A 22,182-nucleotide genomic window follows, 5' to 3' on the forward strand; every position below is an offset into this window, starting at 1 on the left:
GCAGCGTTTACTTGACTAAATATGGCTTAAAGACAATCAATCAGTCTGTAAATTAAGCCAGGTATCCCGTGTAGAAACTGAATTTCTTCTGGCAACCTCTGCAGATTGGGAGTGGACAGGTTAGGCCTTTTTAGCATAGTATAGCAACTGCAAATAGCACATCCTGGAGTAAGCCTGAAGCTACAAATATTATCGAAGTGAGGAGAAGCATACCAGATGCAGATCACTGATGCAAAGTGCTTTAAAATAAAGCACTTTGCAGCAGTGATCTGCATCTGGTATGCTCTCCTCACTTCGATAATATTTGTACATTCTACTGACCAGCCGGAGATCATAGAGGATAGAAGCACCAAAGAATACTGGCTTAGGCAGTGCACTGGAATACCCACAAGTAAGCCTGAAACTGTAAGGCCCCGGTTAATCCCAGCAAACAGAGTTCCAGGGACCAAATGTTTGGAAGAACAAGCTTCTTGTTAATGTACCGAAGAACCTCGATCCAAAATCTCAAAATTACCAGGCAGGACCAGAACACGTGAAATAGGGAGCCTTTATCATCCCTACATGTAGGACACTGATCTGACACATTATTGTAAAGTTTCTGTAAATTATAGAGAGTTAAATAGGCCCTGTTTAAAAATGTTATTTCTATGCACCTATCCCTCATAGAGATGAACAACTCTGAGATCAGCTTAAATTAATTGTTCAGTATAAAAACTGGGTAAATAGATAGGCTGTGCAAAATATAATGTTTTCAATATAGTTAGTTAGCCAAAAATGTAATCTATAAAGGCTGGAGTGACTGGATGTCTAACATAATAGCAAGAACACTTCTTACTTATTCTGTCTTTTCCTGCAAACCACTGAGTCAGAGGGGGGTGGGTTGCTTACAGGAGCAGTATGAAGAACATACAAAAACTTGGGAAGGAAAATAATTTTTTTAAATATTAAGTCTGCCGGGAAGGAGAGCAGAAGATTCTCGGTGATATTTTTATTTCAAAGCAAGTCACGTGTACTTTTTTTTACCATAAAATTTTTTATGTTAACAAAAATCTTAAGAAGCCAGAGAGAGGAAACCAAATATGCACCATTCAATCATGCAAATGGTCTTGACTGGAGGATGGCAAAATAGAAGCCCTCTTCAATCTTTCTAACCTTGGAAATGTCCACAAGCTTTCCACTTTTCACATGATCGATTGAGACTTGAAGGGTGTGGGCAACTCTCATGTGTCGTTTGGCTTGTTCCAGGTCATTTTTTTGCTTGGCCTGGAGAGCAGCTTTTCTGTATTGTTTCTTGCGGTGTTCCAAAAATTCCAGTTGTTCTTGTACTTGAATAGTAAAGTGACATGATCAGTAATATGTAGTCACATGACTAGGACTGAAAGGAGAAGAACAATGAATTCATATTGTAAATGGTTTTAGTTACCGGTACGGGATCCTTTATCTGGAAACCCGTTATCCAGCAAGCTCCAAATCATGGAAACAAACAGTACTCGATGGTTACTAAGCTGCAGGAATCCATAGTGGTGGCAATGCAATGCTACTGGGGTTGGTAAATTATTTTTAGCAGACTTAAGGTATGGAGATACAAATTACAGAAACACCCCTTATCTGGAAAAACCTCAGATTCCAAGCATTCTGGATAACAGATCATATACCTGTAATATGTATGGGATCTATTATCTAGAATGCTTGGAATCTTGAGTTATATGAATAAGGGATCTATGTAAAACCAAGAAACAGACTTAATAAGCAACTTTGTTTTCCCAAATATGCATTAAATAGCTCTTGTATAATAATGCAGGATACCTGTAACACTGAATGCTTAATGTACCTAAAAAGGGGAGTCCCCAGCAAATTTCAAAAAATTTGGGGGCCCTGGACCGACCTTTACCCCCAGCACCCAAGACAACTTCTAGCAGTTTAATCTGTCAGGTTTCAGGGAAGGTGACAGTTGTATTAATACAGATGTGAACTGTTGTGCCTAGTGGTGATGGCGGCACGTTATACTTTCTGCAATGTTTTTTGTCTATGACATGTAACTTGTGATACATTGTTCTTCCTTGTTTTGACTTTATTTTGTAAACTGCTATTTTTATGCACTCAATAAACTACCCGAATTTAAAAAAAAAAAAATAGCTCCTGTATAGCCACACCGACAGGCAGCAGACATCATACTTTTAGGTACTGTCATTGTTTAAAAGTTAAGTCTTAAGCTATCCAATAGTCAGTCGCTCTAAGTGATACCACCTGAACTGGTTTGCATTGAAGGCCCGAACCCTTTCTCCCTTTGGGCTGCAGTCCAAAACTCGTGTCTTTTCTAGTACTGTGACTGTTACAAAGAGTCACAGCTGACAGAAGGGAAAAGACAAAATGTCACGCAGCCATTTATAAATACCTGCTGGAGGAAATTTTTCTTCACTTGCTATTTTTACTTGGGCTCTGATGGGTAAGGAGGTCTCTTCACTGTCGGACGCAGCAGGCATTACTATTGGCTTCACTAGTTGGGTGGGTTTAGAGTGGCCTTGTGGCTTTGATTGGCATTCATCCTATAAGAAATAAAGATCAAATGGCAGTTGAGAACACAATTGTTCCAGAAATTCCTGTTAATAAATGAAGATACTTCTGCTGGGAGTGCAAAAGGGCCCAGTCTAATGGTGAGTTGCTGGATATTTCTGGACATTGTTGGACTGGCATATCTGGGACCCACCACACACTGGGGTACTGAACAATTCCCAATACCAACAGTTCTGGACCTTATCCACCAAAACCATCTTTAGACGCTATAAATGGTAATTCAATTAAACAAATTTATTGGTAGTAAGAATTCATGCTATCATACAAAAACTTTTTTTGGCTTCATTTTTAAGTAGAAAGTGCATGTGGAAGCTCAAAATTGAGTGAAAAGCATAGCATAAATGGAAATAAATATGTTTTAAATAATTGTATAGCTGTAATTCACAAGCGATCCATGGTGGAACCAGCACTAAAAATAAAGAAGACGCCATAGCGTGAAGGAGAAAGGAAACAGTTACCCGCAGGTAAAAGTTGTAAGTGTGGAGGAGTGGAACCCATTGGGGAAAGGTCATAGTAGACAAGAACTGCCTGAAAGAAGGAGAGGATTCTAGACTTCAAGTGTGGGTGAGATCAATCTGTTTTTTTGTATAGCAGTTTTTCAGCACAGATATAGTGAAGGGGGAAGCGCCCTATGGAGGTCGCTGGTGCTGATGGACAGTGATAACAGTTGGAAGTGTGGAGGCTAATATATCCTACAAAACTTATATAAAGTGACTTTGGTTTGATGGGTCAGGCTCATCACTAATTGGAGTAATATGGGACCTAAAAAATCGTAAAGCTATTTTATTCTACACTATATACAAATACAAACTATACCTGGTTTTGATTTTAACAGCCTCTAGTTATGAGAATTAAATTTCAAATGTATAAAGGTTTTAAAACTTGATAAATTGGTTATGAATTCCTCCTTTATTGATATTCATTTTAAAATGTTTTAACTTATGTATTACATACATGTATTGTTTTAATTAGTAAGAAATATAAAGGTAGGCTGCCCAATTTTTAATTATATGTATAATAGTATGAATTCTTGTGACCAATTCATTTGTTTAATTGAATTACCATTTTAGTGTTTAAAGGTGGTTTAGGTGGATAAGGTCCACACCTGCTGGTATTGGGAATTGTTCAGTACCCCGGCCTCATGTTGTCTGCCACCAAATACCAGTTAAAGCAATCTACCTCCCCACCAATGAAGTGATGAGAGCAGTGGGACCTGCTGACAGAGTCTCTGGACTCTACGATTAAGTGTTCATGAGAATTGAAATGTGTAAGGCTGTGCCTTTGTGTACCAAATAAACTACAATCTTTTTCCAAATACTGTATAATAGACTGGCATGAATGTGGATTACTTGGCAGGGGTGAGAAGTACAGGCAATGCATTTCCAAGCGGGTCAATGTCCTCAGATACTAAATTGTGATAATGTTTGCTTTATTTTTTCATAAGTTTAAAAAGGCTGGTAGCTATAGTTTAGCAACATTATGGATGAATTCTTAAAGCAACGCAGCTAGAAACAGAACTTGCAATGTAGCCCATAGCCAGCAGCACGCTTAACACAAGAGGATCCTCCAGTAAGAAACCTGCCTCCTCTATGTACCTCAGGCTGTTCATGTAATCAATGCCACAGGCAGTATAGATAATTCTACAGGTACTGTGATAACAAATTGGCCAGTGAAAAATCTGTGTGCTATATAATAACAGATATATGTTTGATTAGGACTACAGAAGACTGTAGTCAGTGGTATAAAGCCAGGTATAATATAATCAACCCAGAAGATAAACAGTGCCATTAAATACAAAACTATTTTTGGTCTTCATTCTGATTTACATGAGTTTACAGAGCACGTGAAAAGACAAATCAAATCCTTAATGAACTACTGACAAACCTCATCATCATCATCATCTTCATCATTCCCTGCTGTTTTTGCCAACTTCTGGGCTGCCTCAAGTGCCTTCTCCACACTCCTTTCTTCCTCCGTTTGCTCCATGCCAGATAGTGGAGGAAATCCTGTAAGATGGTATAGTCTTATTCTCAGGTAGTGACTGAACAAGAAGTAATTTTTGCAAATGCAGTTATATTACCTGTGGCTATATAATATACATGGCCGTGGCTAAAAATTACCTGGTGGCACTGGAAGCTCTGACAGGTTCACCTGTCTTCCAGCTTTATGGGCTCGGATGGCATCCTGGTATTGCTATAGACAAAAGAAGAGGCTGATTTCAGAGGATCCAAAACAGAGCAGCAACATTATGGGTAAATGCTTAATTGTCATTCAACTACAGCAGAACTCTCATTTTATGTAAAATCAAGAAAATACATTACACATTATACAGTTGTGTTCAGAATAATAGTAGTCTGGCATCACTAACCTGATCAATCAGCATTTTTGGTAGAAATTATATTTCTACATAGCAAATAATTTACTAGTAGGTGTAGTTATGGTTGCCACCTGTCCGGATTTAACCCTGACAGCCCGGTTTTCAGAAGGGCTGCCCAGGTCAAGATAGTCTGCCCGGTTTTCCAACCAGATAGACTGTCTTGATCACCATACTTTAAATCTACTAAAAAATAATTTTAACATTAAATAAACCCAATAGGTTTCTTAAGCCGCCAATAAGGATTCATTACTCATTTGTGATCAAGTAGAGGTATAGGGTACAGTTTTAGAATTACAGAGAAAAATGTAGAAGTATGTTTTAAAATTTGGAATTATTAGAGTAAAATTTGGGAGCTGTATTTCGGAACTTTCTGGATAATGATTTTGCAGGTAACAGAACTACTCGAGTTCCTGCAGTATCAGAGACAACTGAAAGCACAGCATATGTCTATATATTCTATCTCACACACTCCTCTTACTTGTCATTTAATGTATGCATCTATGTATATACTTTGTATGGTTACATTATATATTTAGAAATTGTCTGTTATATAATTTATCATGGAATTTACAATAAACCCCACAGAATACAAAACTAACTTGTCCCACTGCAACATAAAGCTACTCTGACTCAAAAAGGCCAAAAGTAACTGGTATCTCTGCAACCTAGGCATTTGACTGGACTGATTTTTTTAGCCAACAGCAAATTGCATATTGCCATTTTAGACACATTCCTCTTTCTTTCCCTGCATGAAAATGGCAACCCTTTTTATATTCCATGTTTACCATACCTTGGCAATTCTTTCATGCATTCTGGCCTTTCGATCATCTCCACTGCTCTTGGCTTGCTGTGCTGCAGATTTATACTTTTCCATCCTCTGCTGCAAAGCTTGCAATAATGAGCCAGCTAATGGTCCTGGGTATAGAAAGCAAACATAGGTCTAACCTCATTTGAGTACTTCCATACCTCATAGTCAATGGTAATCAGATGAAGCATTATTATGGCAATGAGAATCTGTAGGGAATTTTTTGTTTGGCTCACTCATAGGAACAGTTTTTTCCCCGGAAAAGGGTTCTGGTGACCATGAGCTGATCCCAAAACAGAATCCCAAACATAAGGTGCGGCATATCTATCTCAATTATTGGTGGAGCTATATAATTAAATGATGATGAAAGCAGTTGTTTTTGTACCTTGTGTGTTAGAAATGTTGGACACAGGCGGTGCTGGTGTTGGATATGCTGGGATCTTGGATTCTGTGACCAATGCTTCATGATCTGGAAAGATGAGAAAACTGACATTTCTGCATCCAGAGCACATTCTTTGTTTTAAAATCAACAGCTGTGGTGGTCATATTTACCCTCTGGGGCGGCAGGCATGTTACTGAGATCCACAGGCTGTCCACTTTCAAGAGCTTCAAAAACTACACTAAATTTCTATCAGAAGAAAAAGCAAAAGCTGAAAATAATAATAATAAATGTAATTCTTGTCACTGAAATACAAGTGTATTGCTCCCTATTTTTATGAACACTCTACAGTTAATTATAATGTATAACAGGAGGATGTACTATCATCACATTATGTAATGTTTAGAATGACCAGTTAAAAATTCATCACAAAATACTTGTTTTTTTGGTGAAGAAAATAAAGGTTTTCATGTCTAAAGGATGTTCAAAGGTTATTAGTGAGCCAAGCATGCATTCTACCATTTTTATTATGATAATAGGATCTCTAGGGACAGGGTACTATGCAGTGGGTTCTCTTTAGAGTAGAAAATTTTCTGAACCTACAATACCTTACTAATTTTCATGTATTCTTTGGCCTTTTCAAAGTCTCCTGTTTGTTTAGCTTTTAGTGCTGCCAGTTTGTATTCTCTCTGTCTCAGGAGCAGCAGGGTTTTTGAGTCTGTGAAATTAATTTAATTTGATTACATATATATCAAATCCAACACTTATAAGTCTAAACTATACAATTCACTAAAAACATGCCCATCAAACCTTTACTGAACAAAAAATGTATTTTGAGACATCTTTAATGCTTGGGTTAGCACCTCACCTGTATCATTCTGAGAAACAACATGTGTCTTCTCCTCAGCTCCACCATCATTGGTTATGGCCTTACTGGCAGGGTCCTCTGGTGTTTCCAAATTTGTATCACCTTCTGTTGTTTCCATGGGTACAACGTTCAAATCTCCCAGTTCCTGTATGCTTGTGTCAGTTATTGGGACATCAGGTTTTGGGCTTACAGTGGGTTTCCCATAAGCCACTGGAGGTGGGATATCTGCCTCAATTACGGACCTTCCTTGCCTCACAACACTTAGCATAGATTCAAGTGTCTAAAAGTAGGAAGAATACAGTCACTCTGCTTGACTGCACAGAAAGAAAGCTGTTTCTATGCCAAGAGCAAATCGCTAATAATCCAGCTGACCTTAAATAATTCTAAATATCACAGCAGTATCTGTGGGCCCACACTCTGATTCAATAAGTGTGTGGATAACTCTGACTGATACTTATCACTATTAAGTCCTCCAAGAATTCTAAAGCTTAAATGGTCAGATTGAAGTAAGCAGGCAAATCCACCTACAATGCTACCTTTGCTATATTATGCCCACTTATAGACATCATAGCAATGATGATACACAAGAGAAGTGAATATTACCTGCATGCTTGAGATCTGCAAGCTCCTGCAGCACACACAACCAGTGTGGCTTAATAATTGGTGTCTAGTTCCCAGGCAGTGTTGTGGTCACAAAAAGGTGTTCTGTGGGTTGAACAATTATCACCTCTTGTTCTGCCTTATGCTTAAGACAAAGGCAGTCCAGAGTGGCAGTAGGGAGACAGTGGAATCCTATAGTTTAATTCAATGGGTTCATCTGCAGCTCACCATTAAGGAGAATATTGTTCATCCCACGGGGTACCCTGTGCTGGTATCCCAAATGATTAGTCGAAGAAAAAAGTAGTTGTAGGATGAATCCAAGCAGTCGTTTCAAGCTTTATTGAGGAAGTGTAACACACAGTAACAGCAGCTTTAAACGACTGCTTGGATTCATCCTACATCTACTTTTTTCTTTGACAGATCTTCTAGTTTCTTTAAGAAACATTATAAGACTCTTAAGGTGGCCATACATGGAGAGATCCACTCGTTTGGCGATGTCGCCAAACGAGCGGATCTCTCCCCGATATGCCCACCTTGAGGTGGGCAATATCAGGCTGATCCGATCGTAGGCCCTAGGGCCCAACGGTCAGATCCTAACAAATGGTAATGGGCGGTCGGATTGTGGGACCGCATCAACGAACAGATGCGGCTGCGATCCGAAGGGATTTTTAGTCCCATCCTTTCGGCCAGATCTCGATCGGGGAAGCCCGCCAGGGGGCCCCATACACTGGCCAATAAGCTGCCAACTTGGTCTGTCTGCAGCTTTTATCGGCCCGTGTATGGCCACCTTTAGTGATGCAGTGCACACTGTGGGTTAACTCATCAAGTTGTGCATGATTGGGTGCATATCCAGTAAAAAAAGTGTCCTCATAGGTGTCCTAATGAGGCACATACACACAGAGGCTTTTGTACAATCAAAAAAGTAGCATCTTTCCAACTCTCCAGGAAAAAGCACTTGATTAAGGGTCTTGACCCCAAATCGTTTGCTGGGATCTCACCTCAATAAAGCAGATTTGGAGTTGTGTGCAGAAGCATTGAGTGGGGTGCTTTTGTTCCTATTTTTGTTTACTCATAGGCTTTGCATGCTAAGGACCTTTAATAAATTAGTTCTGTATTAAATTACTTTGATCAAACATAGTGTTTAATGTTCTTTCTGAAAAACGTGTTAAGTGTGTTTGGCATACAGTTTTAAGAATTCATTGTTTCCCTTTGCAAAGGCATAAGCTTAATGAACACTTAATGGGTTGTAAGTTAATATTGCTTGTGTTTTGTAATAGTAAAAAAAAACGTTAAAGAAAAGAACACAGTTACTGTAAGCCAGCAGTTTTCCTGAACAAGACCCAAAGTAAATCTCCTGGCACAGAAAATTTAAGCCAACAGTACAGTTTGCACACAAACCTTTAGCCCCCGTTCATAGCGTCTAGCCTTGGCACTCTCATTGGACAGTTTGGCATTGCTGATTGCTTCCTTGTAATTGCTTATCCGTTGTTCTAAAACCTGGAGCATCCCTCCAGCAGGGATCTGATGAGAGAAAATATGAAATCATCATTTTTAACTTACAGATCTTCTAACAAATAACAGTTTTAAGACAAGCCTGAACAGAGGGATGTTTTGACCTACAATGTGTACTGCTAGGTGACCGCAGTAGTCCAACACCCCATGTACCACTGCTGAGTAACTTAATCTTATAGCTATTATTATGCTTAATTGATATACTGCTCTGCTTTGCATCACTTTATAAAGATTGTTAATCTGGAATTGTGATTCTATACAAAGTTTCTGGCTAGCTGCAAGATCATTGATTACAGAGGTCACTCAACAAAATATTCCACTATCTCCTGAAGCAATGCTATCAAACCTACATGACAAACTTCCAAATAAGTGCCTTGAAATGCTGACCTTCCAAGTATTAAATACCTATTAAATTCCAAACCCCATTACCCAATATTTCGCTGTATCCTTTTTGTAAACACAAAGACATACAATGATAAGAACATGTATTTGTATGTATAAGCATGAGCTATACAAACTACAAAGTAATATACTGGAGGGTGAAGGTGTTGTTGGGTCATTATGGTCTCTTTAAAGCAAACCCAGTAAAAGTTGTGAAAAATTCACATGGCCGGACTGTATATTTAAAATATATATGGCTTTCAGTGCTGGTGTATTATTGTAAATCGCTGATAATTGGGTCCAGACTTAACCAGTCCACGCAGTAGCACATTATGTGATCAATATTTCTGTGTGCAGTTTTAATCAAATATAGAGAAAAGATAAAGAAGGCAAGGCATGTCTAGCAGTCTTATTACGTATGCATCAGATAGGTGCTTCTGTATAAATAGTCCCACATAGTTAGTGACAAACAAAACATAATACAAAACTATTTAACAATGTAGGAGCAGCTTGGAAGCTTGGTATGACAGTTAGGTTACATCACAGCTATTATATTATTGTGAGGCCTTAACACCTGATTCCAAACCCCATTACCCAATATTTCGCTGTATCCTATTTGTAAACACAAAGTGTTGTTGGGTCATTATGGTCTCTTTAAAGCAAACCCAGTAAAAGTTGTGAAAAATTCACATGGCCGGACTGTTTATTTAAAATATATATGGCTTTCAGTGCTGGTGTATTATTGTAAATCACTGATAATTGGGGAAAGAAAGAAAGAAAGAAAGAAAGAAAGAAAGAAAGAAAGAAAGAAAGAAAGAAAGAAAGAAAGAAAGAAAGAAAGAAAGAAAGAAAGAAAGAAAGAAAGAAAGAAAGAAAGAAAGAAATTGGGAATGAAGTGCTATGTGTTAATTTCTTACAAAATTTATTGTTGACACTAAAACATACGGATGTTATGGCTTGGTATTGCCTGAGGATCTTCTATAGAAGATTTCACTTCTGTTGTTAAACCTGAAGTATTCATTGTCAGAGTGTTGCATCAGTCGCGTCTCATTGTCATAGTCATGATTGTTAAGCAGTAGTCATCTGGCTCAGTCAAGTCAGCATGTGTTTATAAATGTTGTTTTCCTTTTTAGTGCACAGGCTATCGAGCGTTAACTTTACCAGTGAGATAGGTTCCTCCTGCAAGGCCTGATTATCAGTTGTAGGTGCTCTCTTTGCCAAGCCTTGATCACATTTATCCGAGTGGGCCTGCAAATCATCAGGCTGTGGCTTGACATGAGGCTTTGCTTGCATAACTTTTTGTTTAAGACTATTGTGTTCCTCCTGTATCGCCACTTCACTTTAAAGTGGGAGGTATTTTGTGCCATTGTATATTTTGTGAGTACAATCTCCAAAGGTGGTATATAGTCATTTAAGCAAGATTCTATTAGCTTTGCTATACATCCTGCACAGTCACTGATGTATCTGGAGGGAGGAAATTAGTTGTCTTTTCAGGGTGCTTGTGTTGAAAGTTTAGAATGAACCTGCTGTCGCCTTTGAAGTACTTCTATCTGGCATTCCATGGTGATAAAAAGAGTATGCTTATTTGCTTTCGGGTGACAAACAGTCTCATTCTGATTTTGATAGGGAGCTCGGTGATTATATGTACCTCCAAATCATCCTGGAGCTCTGTGTTAAATCCTTGAATCCCCTAAAATTTGGTGCTGAGCATCATTTGGCAGGAGGCGAAAAGTTGTTATATTGGAAGATATTTTATACTATGCCCCCTTCATCCCCTATCCCGTTTATCTAAAAGTTCAGGAATCAGTAAATGCAGCACACTAGAATGAGTAATAAAGCACAATTTTAGGCAGAAAAAATACCCAAATAGTAGTGCTAACAGGGAATCAAACAAAGAGCATTAAAGGAGAACTAATGCCTAACTAAAGAAGTAGGCTAGAGATATTTTGTATATTATGTTTCTAAGGAAAGATCTATGCCACCAAAGATGCCCCAGTAGCCCCCCAGCTTCTTTTCTGCTGATTCATTGAACATGCTCTATGCTGCTGTCACTTACTGAGCTTAGGGATCCACTTACAATATACAGTAGACATAGAATAGAAGTGTCACAATATAAGGCCGATTAAATACAGACAATTACTACATGTAAGCACAGAAACCAGTGCAACTAGCATCAGAATTTAATAATCAGCCCTGTAGCATCAGCTTTTATTACAGGCCAACCTCATTTTCTGCTTTGCGACAACCTCTTCTCAACAGCTGCTCAGAGCCCACTGAGCATGTGAGTGTCGCTTTCCACTTTCCAAGATGGTTTCCAAGATGGTGACCCTGTGACAAGTTTGTATCCAGGATCATTGCTGCTATTGAGAAGCTGAAACTTTAGGCTGGTGCAATAAGTTCAGTATGCAAAATAAGGTACAACTTACCCTAAAGTGAGCCTTCAATTTCACCAAAATATATAGCCGTCCTGCCAAAAAAATTACTAATTCTCAATGTAGAACTATCACTACTGGTATACTATACTATCTATTATCAAGAATGCTTGGTTGTTGGGGGTTTTCCAATAATGGGGTCATTCTGTATTTTGGAGCATTGTCATTTGAGGCTACTAAAAATGTAAATATAAAAAAAAGACAATAGGATTTTTTCCAATTGACATGGATTTATGCAGCTTAGTTATCATCGATTACAAGGTACGGTCTAATTATAATAGAGAAAAAGCAAATTCTTGAAAAACACAGACCTGCTGATCTAAATAGTATTCTATTGGCTTATTCAGAGATATCTAGATAACAGGTTTGCAGATTATAGATCCAATACATGTAGTTCACAGATACTAACAATACACATTGCCAGAGAGAAGAGGAATATCATTGCCTTGTTAAACAGAAACATGAGGAAAAAATCTCATGCTGCAAAGTCCATGTATCTGTTAATGATGGTAGAAGCAATTACCATTTACTGCTTTTTAGCTCCTGATACTCTATAACGTTAGAATATATCTGGAATGAAGGTGTACAACGATGAACTGTTTACCTAGGCAGCAATCATCTTATTTATTTGGAATGTGCCAATATATTCTGGATCAATTTACAATAGGGAAAAGGAAAAAACATGCAAAAACATACAATATTGTAGCAAAAAATAATCAGAAGATCCCAGCCTGCACTGCAGTGGAACCAAACGGAGGTAGACAAATGACAACCTGGAATAACACTCTACCACTTTTATAAGAGAACACACGGAATTGAATCAAGGTTCTTACCTGCAACTGGGCATATAAAAAACTAGCAGCAGTGACTAGCAAGAGGGTGGTTAATCAATCAAGCTACCCAGGGGTGGACTTGGTCAATACAGAGATTTACAACTGCAATGTGCAAGTTGGGGATACTGCACATGACTTTTAAGGCTTATTTCACTGTATTTAACTCTAGTGAGCATTTCATCACAGAAGAGTTCCAGTATTGGCATGATTAGGCATCATTCCCCTTTAAAAAAAAAAAAGCAGTGGTACATTCGGACATGTCTCCACAGCCGGGGAAAAAAATGCTTATGTCCCCCAGAGCACTCAACCATACCTTACTGTCCAGAATGGGGAAAATCTATGAAGCAAAATAAATAAAGCAAATATTTATAACATGAACTGCACCACTGGTTTTCCATCAAATACCTGTGAACTATGTTGAATTTCTGCTACTAAATAGTTGACTTGATGTTCAGGTTCAGTGTGTTCCTGTTTCTCAGGTGCAGAAAGCTCTGACTCTTCAGTATCACTAGGAAGCGACTGTTCCACCTCCTCTTCCTCACCAACAACTTCCTGCAGCTCAGCCTAAAATTAACAAAATGATATAAAAAGGTGTAAAGCCATAAAATCACTAATGGGCAGATTTACTTTCTGGAGTAGCTATTAACTGTCTCTTCCAAATACCTCCTTTAAAGGGCACCTGTTATGCTAAAATAGTTTCCCCACCAAAGGTGCAGGCTAAAAGAACATGTATTCCAGCCTAGGGAAACAGTAGTTTTGTTTTTTTTTTTAAATGCCCCAGCCAGTGCTAGTACACCTGCACCAGGAGGTTGATCCCGGTGCAAGTAGTGCCGCAACTTGCTCATTATGCACATGCCTATGTCCCAACATGGGTGCTCGCACCAGGAGCTCCTTTATTTCAAATGCTAGCTTATTTTTTTTTTTAAAAAAAAAAAGTTACCTTTTGTTCCATTTATTTTCAATGAGACTTGAAAACTCAATGTTTTTAAAAGACGGGAAAAATAAGTAGAGATTTTTCAGTTCACTTTTCACAATTTTTTTCTTTAATAAATCCTAACCATTCGAGGTTTCAGAAAATACTTGCACTTTTTTTGTGCCTGTGATTTTTTTGAATCAAGGGAAATAAAAAAAAACTAATTTGATTTTATAAAAATGCCCCCAATTGTATAAAAAGTAACTGAAAATAGTAGTAATTTATTTATTTATGTCATGTTCTCAATACAAGTGTATTTTTTATTGGCAATTTCCAGTGTGTTTATATTTGCAGTGATCAATCAAATCTTTACCAACAATTCTTCATCTTCTTCCAAGTCGTCATCATCTTCCCCAGTCATGTCTTTCATACAATCCTGCGCCATCTTCTCTATTTCTTCCATAGGGAGTGGAGCTGCAAACAGAATGCTTTATTTCAAGGCAATGACATGGTAAAATATGGGTTAGAAAATCAAATGAGTTTGTAAAGAGGTAAAGTAGATCATTAAAGGCAGACTAAAAACAGTCCATGGTGGAAAATATATGAAAGATTTATTGATCTGCCACTGTACAAAAGCCTAAAAATGGAAGTCTTTTTCCCTACCCCAGAGAATTTCTCTAGAGAATACTGCATAGGTGAGATTTGATTTTCTAAACTAATCTATCCTAATAAATATTTAATAACTGCTAGGGAACTATAGTCCTTATAAGGAACCCTTTCAATGTGAATTTCAACTAGATAGTCGTGTTTTTTGTTTCTTTTTTAAAAGTACGTTTTTAATTGTTATAGTAAACAAACAAACATAATATCACATTATGCCAAGCCAATATTGTATTACAGTAAAGATTGGAAATTAGTTATACAAGTTTGGTGGACAGGTCCACGTGTGATCGAGTGTCTAAAACATGTCTGAGGAGTATATTAAGATATACTCTGCTTTAACCTACTAGCCTAGGAAATTAATCTAATCCCTCTTCACACCACTGGGTCTAAATTTTATAAAATTTTCCCTATGTGCCCCTTGCTTATGATGTGAGTTTAATTAGGGGTATGGCTTTATTGAACAATTGCTTCCATGTTTAAACTGATGGTGGGTGGGGCCCATTCAATGCATAGCATAATTCTTCCTAGCGTAAAACAGGAGTGGTCTGAATCTATTCTTGGTTCCCATCCCATTAGTAATTGTTACCAAAGTAGAATAAGCCCTTGTAGACAAGAGATGGAAGCAGGAAAATAAAACATTATAAATTGCAAAATACACTTTTACATTCACAGGCATGTAATAAAATGTTTTCTACACTGGAAGTACTAAGGGTATCTAAAACTGCATGTTCTCTTAAAGCAGGTTAGAGCTTTGCATCCCTATCCTATTAGTGATTGTTGCCACAGAGCTTTGAACACAAGAGATGGTTTTTCAGGTCAAATGTATATGACAATATATATAAAAATACACTTTTTTATCGCAGAGTATACCTCTAATTCCGTTAAGATGACACAATACTGTAGCTGACACACTGCTTACCTTTCCCTTTAGGCTTTAGTTTTGATGCTGCCTTTACTCCAGTTAAAGCTGCCAATTCAGCTTCCAGGTCTCCATCATCTGGGTCATCTGGAATGCCAAGCATCATATCCTCTGGACTGAAATCTACAAAAAGCCCCAACTGGGCACCAGAGTAAAACATGGAAAAAGATAACAATAAAATTAGTTATTTGCCTGAATCCTCTAATGATGTTTGTATTACATGTTATCTCATCTGTAAAGAAAAAAACCCTCAAACCATGCTATTTTGAAATAGAAGACCAAGAAATCTGCCTGGGAGTACACTGCTGAATTTCTAGATGCTATTCTGATGGTGGCCAGAGCCCTTACCTCATTAACAAATCAAAAGCAAGACTGAAGACACAAGCTTCACTTGTAGAATATTACCGCTCTCCAAAAACCTGCACTTTCAATATGTTTGTAACTGCAGTATACAGTGTCGGACTGGGATGCCAGGGGCCCACCAGAAAACCTTAGGTTGAGGGCCCACTTTCCAAACTATTATACCTCCTCTCCTAACTCACCCTCTTTATTCTCCTAGTCTCTTTTCTCTGCATACTATTCTATATTCTTTGAATATCAAGCCTCTTTATTCCCATAAAGAAATAGAGAATGACTATGAAATAGGCCAAAAGGTTAGAAGCAGGAGGGCCCACTGACACCTTGGCCCACCGGGAGTTTTCCTGGTATCCTGGTGGGCCAGTCCGACACTGGCAGTATATCCAAACATGGTCCGAGTGGGCTGGCAGGACACCAGGAAAATACCTGGTGGGCCCAGACCTGCTCCCGACTGCCCCACAAGAAGCAGCTGGTGTGCCGTGGCGTTCAAGCATACGCACAGCATGTCTTTCGTGCATGCATGCCCTGAGGCCTCAAGTTTCGAGGTCAGGAGGGGGCCCCCAGGAACTGCCATGAGGGCCCTTTATTTTGCAGCCTCAGTGGGCCCCCAAGGCTCTAGTCCGACCCTGCATCCAAGGCTGTAGCACAATCTCACTTGAAGAAGCAACTTCTACAAACTGCAAGCTTACCATTTCATAAATAGTAGAAGCCAGATCACTTTTATAACCAATCTAATTCATAGTAGGATAAATGGTTTAATAACCACCCACAATTTGTGTACCTCCTTTGCAGCAGCAGCACCTCGGCCCTTGGCCTGAGCAGTCTTTTTGCCTGGTTTCCTCCCCAACATTGCAACTCATGGACGTACTGACTGTTACAATGAGTGGATAACAAAAGACTCCTGAAGGAAAAAGATGAAGATAATGATCAGAGTGGATTCAAAGGTTAGACATTAACAGGGTTATTTATCAAAGTCCGAATTCATCTCAATATTTTCTGAAAAAAAGTGATCAATTTATTAATATACTTTCCAGAAAATGTTGTTTGCGGGGAAAAAATCTGAAAAAAACATGAAAAATACAAATTTTATGAATTTTTTCGTAATTTCCACCTGGATCTTTGCCCAAAATGTTGGATTATTGCACAAAACCCAGAGCAGATCAAGAAAAATCTTTGGAACTTCTCCCGTTGACTTATATGCAACCTTGGGGGGGTCTGAGATGCCGGATTTTCAGATTCTTCAGATTTTTTTTTTCCCCACTAAAAATTTGGGTTTTTCCTAAAAAAAAAACAACACAATTTTTTCAGGCTTTTGGTATTCAGAGTTTAGTAAATAACCCCCTAAATCTGCAGCATTATCTTATAGCTGCACAATATGCCACAATTTACTGTGTTTAGGTGCACTAAAATAAAAAGGTCAGTATAAGGGAGGAACATTGTTACCTCGTTAGTCAAACTCAGCATGCAAATATTAAGCTTCTGACAAACAGAAATAGGAAATTAGATATGTGTCTAGTGCATACAAACGAAATAAGAAGCCATTTTTTGGCAGCATTATAAAGTAATATTTACAACTAAATCCTTATATGATAGAAGATATGTGTACTTCATGTGCAGACAAGAGTTGCTGAAACAACACTTAGTTATAATAAAAAATAAAGTAAGAATTTATTTGCTACACTAAGGGGCATATTTGACATTAATTATAACACCTGCTTTTTAAGAGTCAAATATATATATATATATATAAAAAAAAAATCAATATGAACAAAAAATGATTAGATCACAAAAGTCAACATTCTATTCTATCTTTTAGAAACTTTATATATAGTGCTATCATCTTTAGGTCATTTTTAAAGGAACAGTTCAGTGTAAAAATAAAAACTGAATAAATAGATAGGCTGTGCAAAATAAAAAAATTTTGCTAATATAGTTAGTTAGGCAAAAATGTAATGTATAAAGACTGGAGTGACTGGATGTCTAACATAACAGAACAGAATACAACATCCTGCTTTTCAGCTCTCTAACTCTGAGTTAGCCAGCAACTTGTAGGAGGACCACATGCAACATACCGCAACTGTTCAGTGAGTTTGCAATTAATCCTCAGCATTCAGCTCAGATTCAAAAGCAACAGTCATGACCCATGTGCCCCCCGCCCACAAGTCTCTTATTACTGCTCGGTCACCAGGTAACCAGTCAGTGGAAACCAAGAGAGCTGAAAAGCAGGAAGTACTGTTTTGTTCTGTTATGTTAGACATCCAGTCACTCAGCCTTTATACATTAAATTTTTGGCTAACTATATTAGAAACATTTTTTATTTTGCACAGCCTATCATTTACCCAGTTTTTATTTTTATACTGAACAATTCCTTTAAGACCCTGGGACCCCATTGAACAAATAAATAAATTCTTTCAAAAGAAAATCCAATGAGTCTATAAAATCTATAAAGTGCACCTTTTAAAGTGGACCTGTCACCCAGACACAAAAAGCTGTCTAATAAAAGTCCTTTTCAAATTAAACACGAAATCCAATTTCTATTTTTTATTAAAGCATTCATAGCTGTTGTAAGCACATTTAAACATCTCAGCTGTCAATCAAATATTGTCTGCCCTTCCTCTATCCCATGGGCATAGAGGCGAGGCAGACAATTACTTTCACTTTCCATTCAGCACTTCCTAGAAATTGCTGCTCTCCCCACATTCCCCTGTTCTCTTCACTGTTTAACTGTGTAGCCAGGGCATGGGAATGGACATCGGGTCCCCCATTCTGGTGCACAAACAAGATTCTGAGCTGATGCAAGGCTTGTCTTAATAACAGTGTCCACAAAATGGCTCCTGCCTACTTGCTATAATTATGAGTTCCCAGACTGAAGGAAACAAGATTCAAATAATTTATATAATGTAATTAAAGTTCATTTTGCTGGACTGATGTGATAAAATAGGATTATGAAAATGTTTTTTGGGTGATGGTCCCCTTTAACTGTTTCTTGAAAGAACATTTATTTTAGTTGTAGTTCTAGAACATCAGGGTTTGTTATGTATAGAATGCTAGATTGGTAACATTGTACTTTCAAAAAATTCAGTTAATGTGTGCTTCAAGTGGTAACGGCTCTTTGCAGCCCAAGGTGCAAGCTGTACCCTCTCCCAAGGCAAAATTGCATAGATCAATGAAAACAGCAGCATTCCGGTGTAATTTAAAAAAGTAAATGTAAAACTTTAATAAAGTCACTGCTGAACTACTACTACTGAAAAGTTAATTCTACCCTACTGTGTGACAAGGTGGGCACCAATGTGACTGTTTAAAAACAAGTACCTTAGGACAAGATTGCCTCATCAGAGCAATGATGTCTGCACCCACGGATGAATACATACAAATATGGTAACTAAGGATTACTGTGCAAAGGCAAAACTAAAAGAGCAAATGCTAAGTGCACATACAAATAGAGTACATTTTCCCTTTAACTGCAAGAAGGTTGCAGCCACTTATAGTCATTAACTTTAATGGCCTCCACGGAGTGATGATTGGTGCCCAATCTGCAGACTGACAACTGTTGTTGGCATAACAATCCACAAATATCTGACACATCTCATCTCTATGAAACAATTACCACAGAGCTACAAGTTGGTCACCCCTAGAATTCAAATTGATATGATAAGCAAGAGTTTTGTGTCTTTCAAAGCCAGCCAGATATGGCCCTTCAGAAGATGTAACTGTATCATGTGTACACACAAATGATTGTAATTAAAAACTGTTTATGCAAAGCAGAAGAATAGATGCCAAACAAGAGTAAACCGTGTGTGTATACAACATTTTTTGAAATCTTTGAAAATAGTTGTGTCAGTTCCATCATTCATAATGGGCTCTGAAAGCACATAGTTACATAGTAAAGTTGGGCTGAAAAAAGTCCTTCAAGTTCAACCCCTTCAAATGAAATTCAGTGTCCATACATACACAAACTCACATAAACTATATACCAATATCTATACTAACTGTAGATTTTAGTATCAGTAAGCTCCGTATTAAGGAAAGGCAGTCTCCCACAGACCCCATTTTATCCAAATAATCCAAATTTTAAAAAGTGATTTCCTTTTTCTCTGTAATAATGAAACAGTACCTTGTTCTTTATCCAAACTAAGATATAATCAATCCTTATTAAAAGCAAAACCAGCCTATTGGGTGTATTTAATGTTTACATGGTTCTCTAGTAGACAAAGTACAAATATCCAAATTACAGAAAGATCTGTTATCCTGAAAACCCCAGGTCCCGAGCATTCTGGATAACAGGTCCCATACATGTACTTTATTTGCTTTACTAGCCACAGAATGACAATGCCTGGAATGCAAACCCCTAGATCCTTCTCAGTTAAGGAAACTCCCAATACACTGCCATTTAGAGTTGAGGTCACTGCTCACCTCACCACTGTGCAGAAAAAAAGTTAAGAAATACACATATTTCATAAGTAGGTGACTTCCTGGGCCACCCTCACTCATTTACCTGCAGTGACAGCAAAAGTTGCCTGTAATTTGCTTCCAAATCAATTAAAATATTCTTGATTAGAAAGGCCTAAAACATAAAGATGGGCAGAGGTAGATGTGCATTCAGGGGAGTGGCCAGAACATGCCAAGGGAATAATAGGGAAGATACCCTCCCCCCAAACAAAAACTGGGTTGACATCTCAATATATATATATATATATATATATATATATATATATATATATATATATATATATATATATATATATATATATATATATATATATATATAGAATAAAGTACCCCCTATTGTAAATTATAAGGATATTATAAGTTACAGAGGAGTTTCATGACCATACAAAAGGTCATGGAACTCCGAGGTAACTTCTAATATCCTCATATTTTGCAACTGGGGGTACTTTATTTATTAATACACAAGTTTCAGTGAGTCATGTGACAGAAATGACATCAGAACTCACCGTTTATAACTGATGACATCAGAACTCACAATTTATATGGATATAATTCACAAGATATTTATGGCTTTTGTGTATGATATATATACACACAGTGGGTACCCATGATTCCATTTAATGGTTTAAAACCTATATTCACAATCATTAAAAGGTAATTAAAGTAAGGCAATTCATTATTTCTTAGACACAGATCTGTGGATTACAAAGTGACAGTCTCAGATAATCTGTGGCTGACCAAGTAAAATGCTTATTAACAGCGATTTAATATAACTTCAGCTGTATGCAGTGCCCCGGAATAATAGACAAATAAAAGGAAAGTTATGAATTCATAGTATAAAGCTCCAGCAGCAGCACAGACAGTTATCAATGTATAGCTTTCACTCACTCACCAGCCCGCTCCTTGTAGAATCCCCAGTGAGTATAAAAGGATGCACTATAATGAATGGAGATGAGGGAGCAGATAAATGTTATCTGGAAGGGATTTCTGTGGCAGGTGTGAGGAAAGTATACCTGACAGTATCGAAGGACGAAGATGCCGACGCGCTGACAGGAACCTGAGCAAAAAGCACAGGATAAATGTGCCCTGCTCTGGTGCTGCTGGGCCTCTGCCTGATGGAATAGCTAAGACATTCGGAATGACCAGGGGCGGCCCACAGAACCCAGCTTTAGTATAAGAGCAATAATGTGTACTTCAGCTCAGTACCTGAGAATTAGTGGGACCTACTAAATGCCGTAAGGTAAGGAGCTGTGGGAAATCCCGGAAGAAAGCGAAAGCTGTCAGACGCCATGTGATTGCAGGTATTTCGCATGCGCGAGTTGTCACGTGAGACTGTTTCCTGCGGTCGCTGCGAGTTGTGACTTGCGTCCTTCCTATCGGTATTGTAGCAGGTGCGCATGAATATTGCCTCCAAGTCACAGCTCTCTCATACATTCAATACAAACATATGCACAGAACAAGCGTTCTCTACTTTGTGAACCCTTTGAAGCACAGCTCAATAACGCACTGGAATTTGTGTCCATTGGCAGCTAGTAGTTAAGCTTTATTATTGGTGTAGCACCAACATATTCTGTAGCAATTCACAGTCTATGGGGAGTTTTATCAGGAGCTAATGAAAGTGCCTGCATAGGCAGAGGGTGGTTGTTGTGCTCGGAAAGGCTACTTAACCCACTCCTTGCCAGCATGCTTTAATTTTACCTTTCTGCTTTTGTCCTAGAAACCAGGGCCGGAACTAGGGGTAGGCCCAAGAGGCGAGTGCCTTGGGCGCAAATCTTGGGGGCGCCAGGCACTTACCTTATATGAAGCCTACCCTAGTCTGGCAAGTGTTACCACATTAAAAAGTGGGTGCGCTCTGTGAAGCTGAAATGCTTTGTACACAACCACGCACGTGCGCCAATGCCGACGCGTGTCCTCGGTTACGCACAATTATGCACTTGCACACGCGTCCTCAGTTACCTACAATTACGCACACGAGTCCTCAGTTGGGTGCCATTGCAAACAGCTGTGGCAGGGACCAAAGTTGTCAATGGCCAGCTGGGTTGCCTGGGGAAACTGACAGACCTGGCCCGGCACTGCTATAAACACAGGGCATGTCATAGAAGAAAGCGCAATTACTGTGT

General features: G+C 38.3%; 1 protein-coding gene across 6 annotated transcripts in view; it reads right to left on the reverse strand.

The window, feature by feature from the left end:
• Positions 1-21,420, reverse strand: part of cc2d1b.S (coiled-coil and C2 domain containing 1B S homeolog) — a 37,675-nt gene extending 16,255 nt beyond the window's left edge. For 2 of the 6 annotated variants that reach the window (XR_005960970.1, XM_018260910.2), the window contains exons 1-15: positions 20,955-21,378; positions 16,395-16,514; positions 15,257-15,395; positions 14,048-14,148; positions 13,167-13,325; positions 9,002-9,124; positions 7,004-7,283; positions 6,744-6,853; positions 6,309-6,384; positions 6,142-6,225; positions 5,742-5,866; positions 4,695-4,767; positions 4,459-4,580; positions 2,396-2,546; positions 1,153-1,325 (exon numbers count right to left, since the gene is read on the reverse strand). Coding sequence is in view for 5 of the 6 variants with exons in the window: in XM_018260910.2 (XP_018116399.1) it covers positions 1,153-1,325; positions 2,396-2,546; positions 4,459-4,580; positions 4,695-4,767; positions 5,742-5,866; positions 6,142-6,225; positions 6,309-6,384; positions 6,744-6,853; positions 7,004-7,283; positions 9,002-9,124; positions 13,167-13,325; positions 14,048-14,148; positions 15,257-15,395; positions 16,395-16,463 (1,785 nt within the window). In the remaining variant the exon portion in view is untranslated. Of the gene's footprint in view, positions 1-1,152; positions 1,326-2,395; positions 2,549-4,458; positions 4,581-4,694; positions 4,768-5,741; positions 5,867-6,141; positions 6,226-6,308; positions 6,385-6,743; positions 6,854-7,003; positions 7,284-9,001; positions 9,125-13,166; positions 13,326-14,047; positions 14,149-15,256; positions 15,396-16,394; positions 16,515-20,954 lie in introns of all 6 variants that reach the window. The other 4 variants (XM_018260908.2, XM_018260907.2, XM_018260906.2 and 1 more) reach the window with 4 other exon arrangements.
• Positions 21,421-22,182: the final 762 nt, after the last annotated feature.

Source organism: Xenopus laevis, chromosome 4S, assembly GCF_017654675.1.
Source record: "Xenopus laevis strain J_2021 chromosome 4S, Xenopus_laevis_v10.1, whole genome shotgun sequence".
In the NCBI taxonomy this organism is placed as follows: Eukaryota; Metazoa; Chordata; class Amphibia; order Anura; family Pipidae; genus Xenopus; species Xenopus laevis.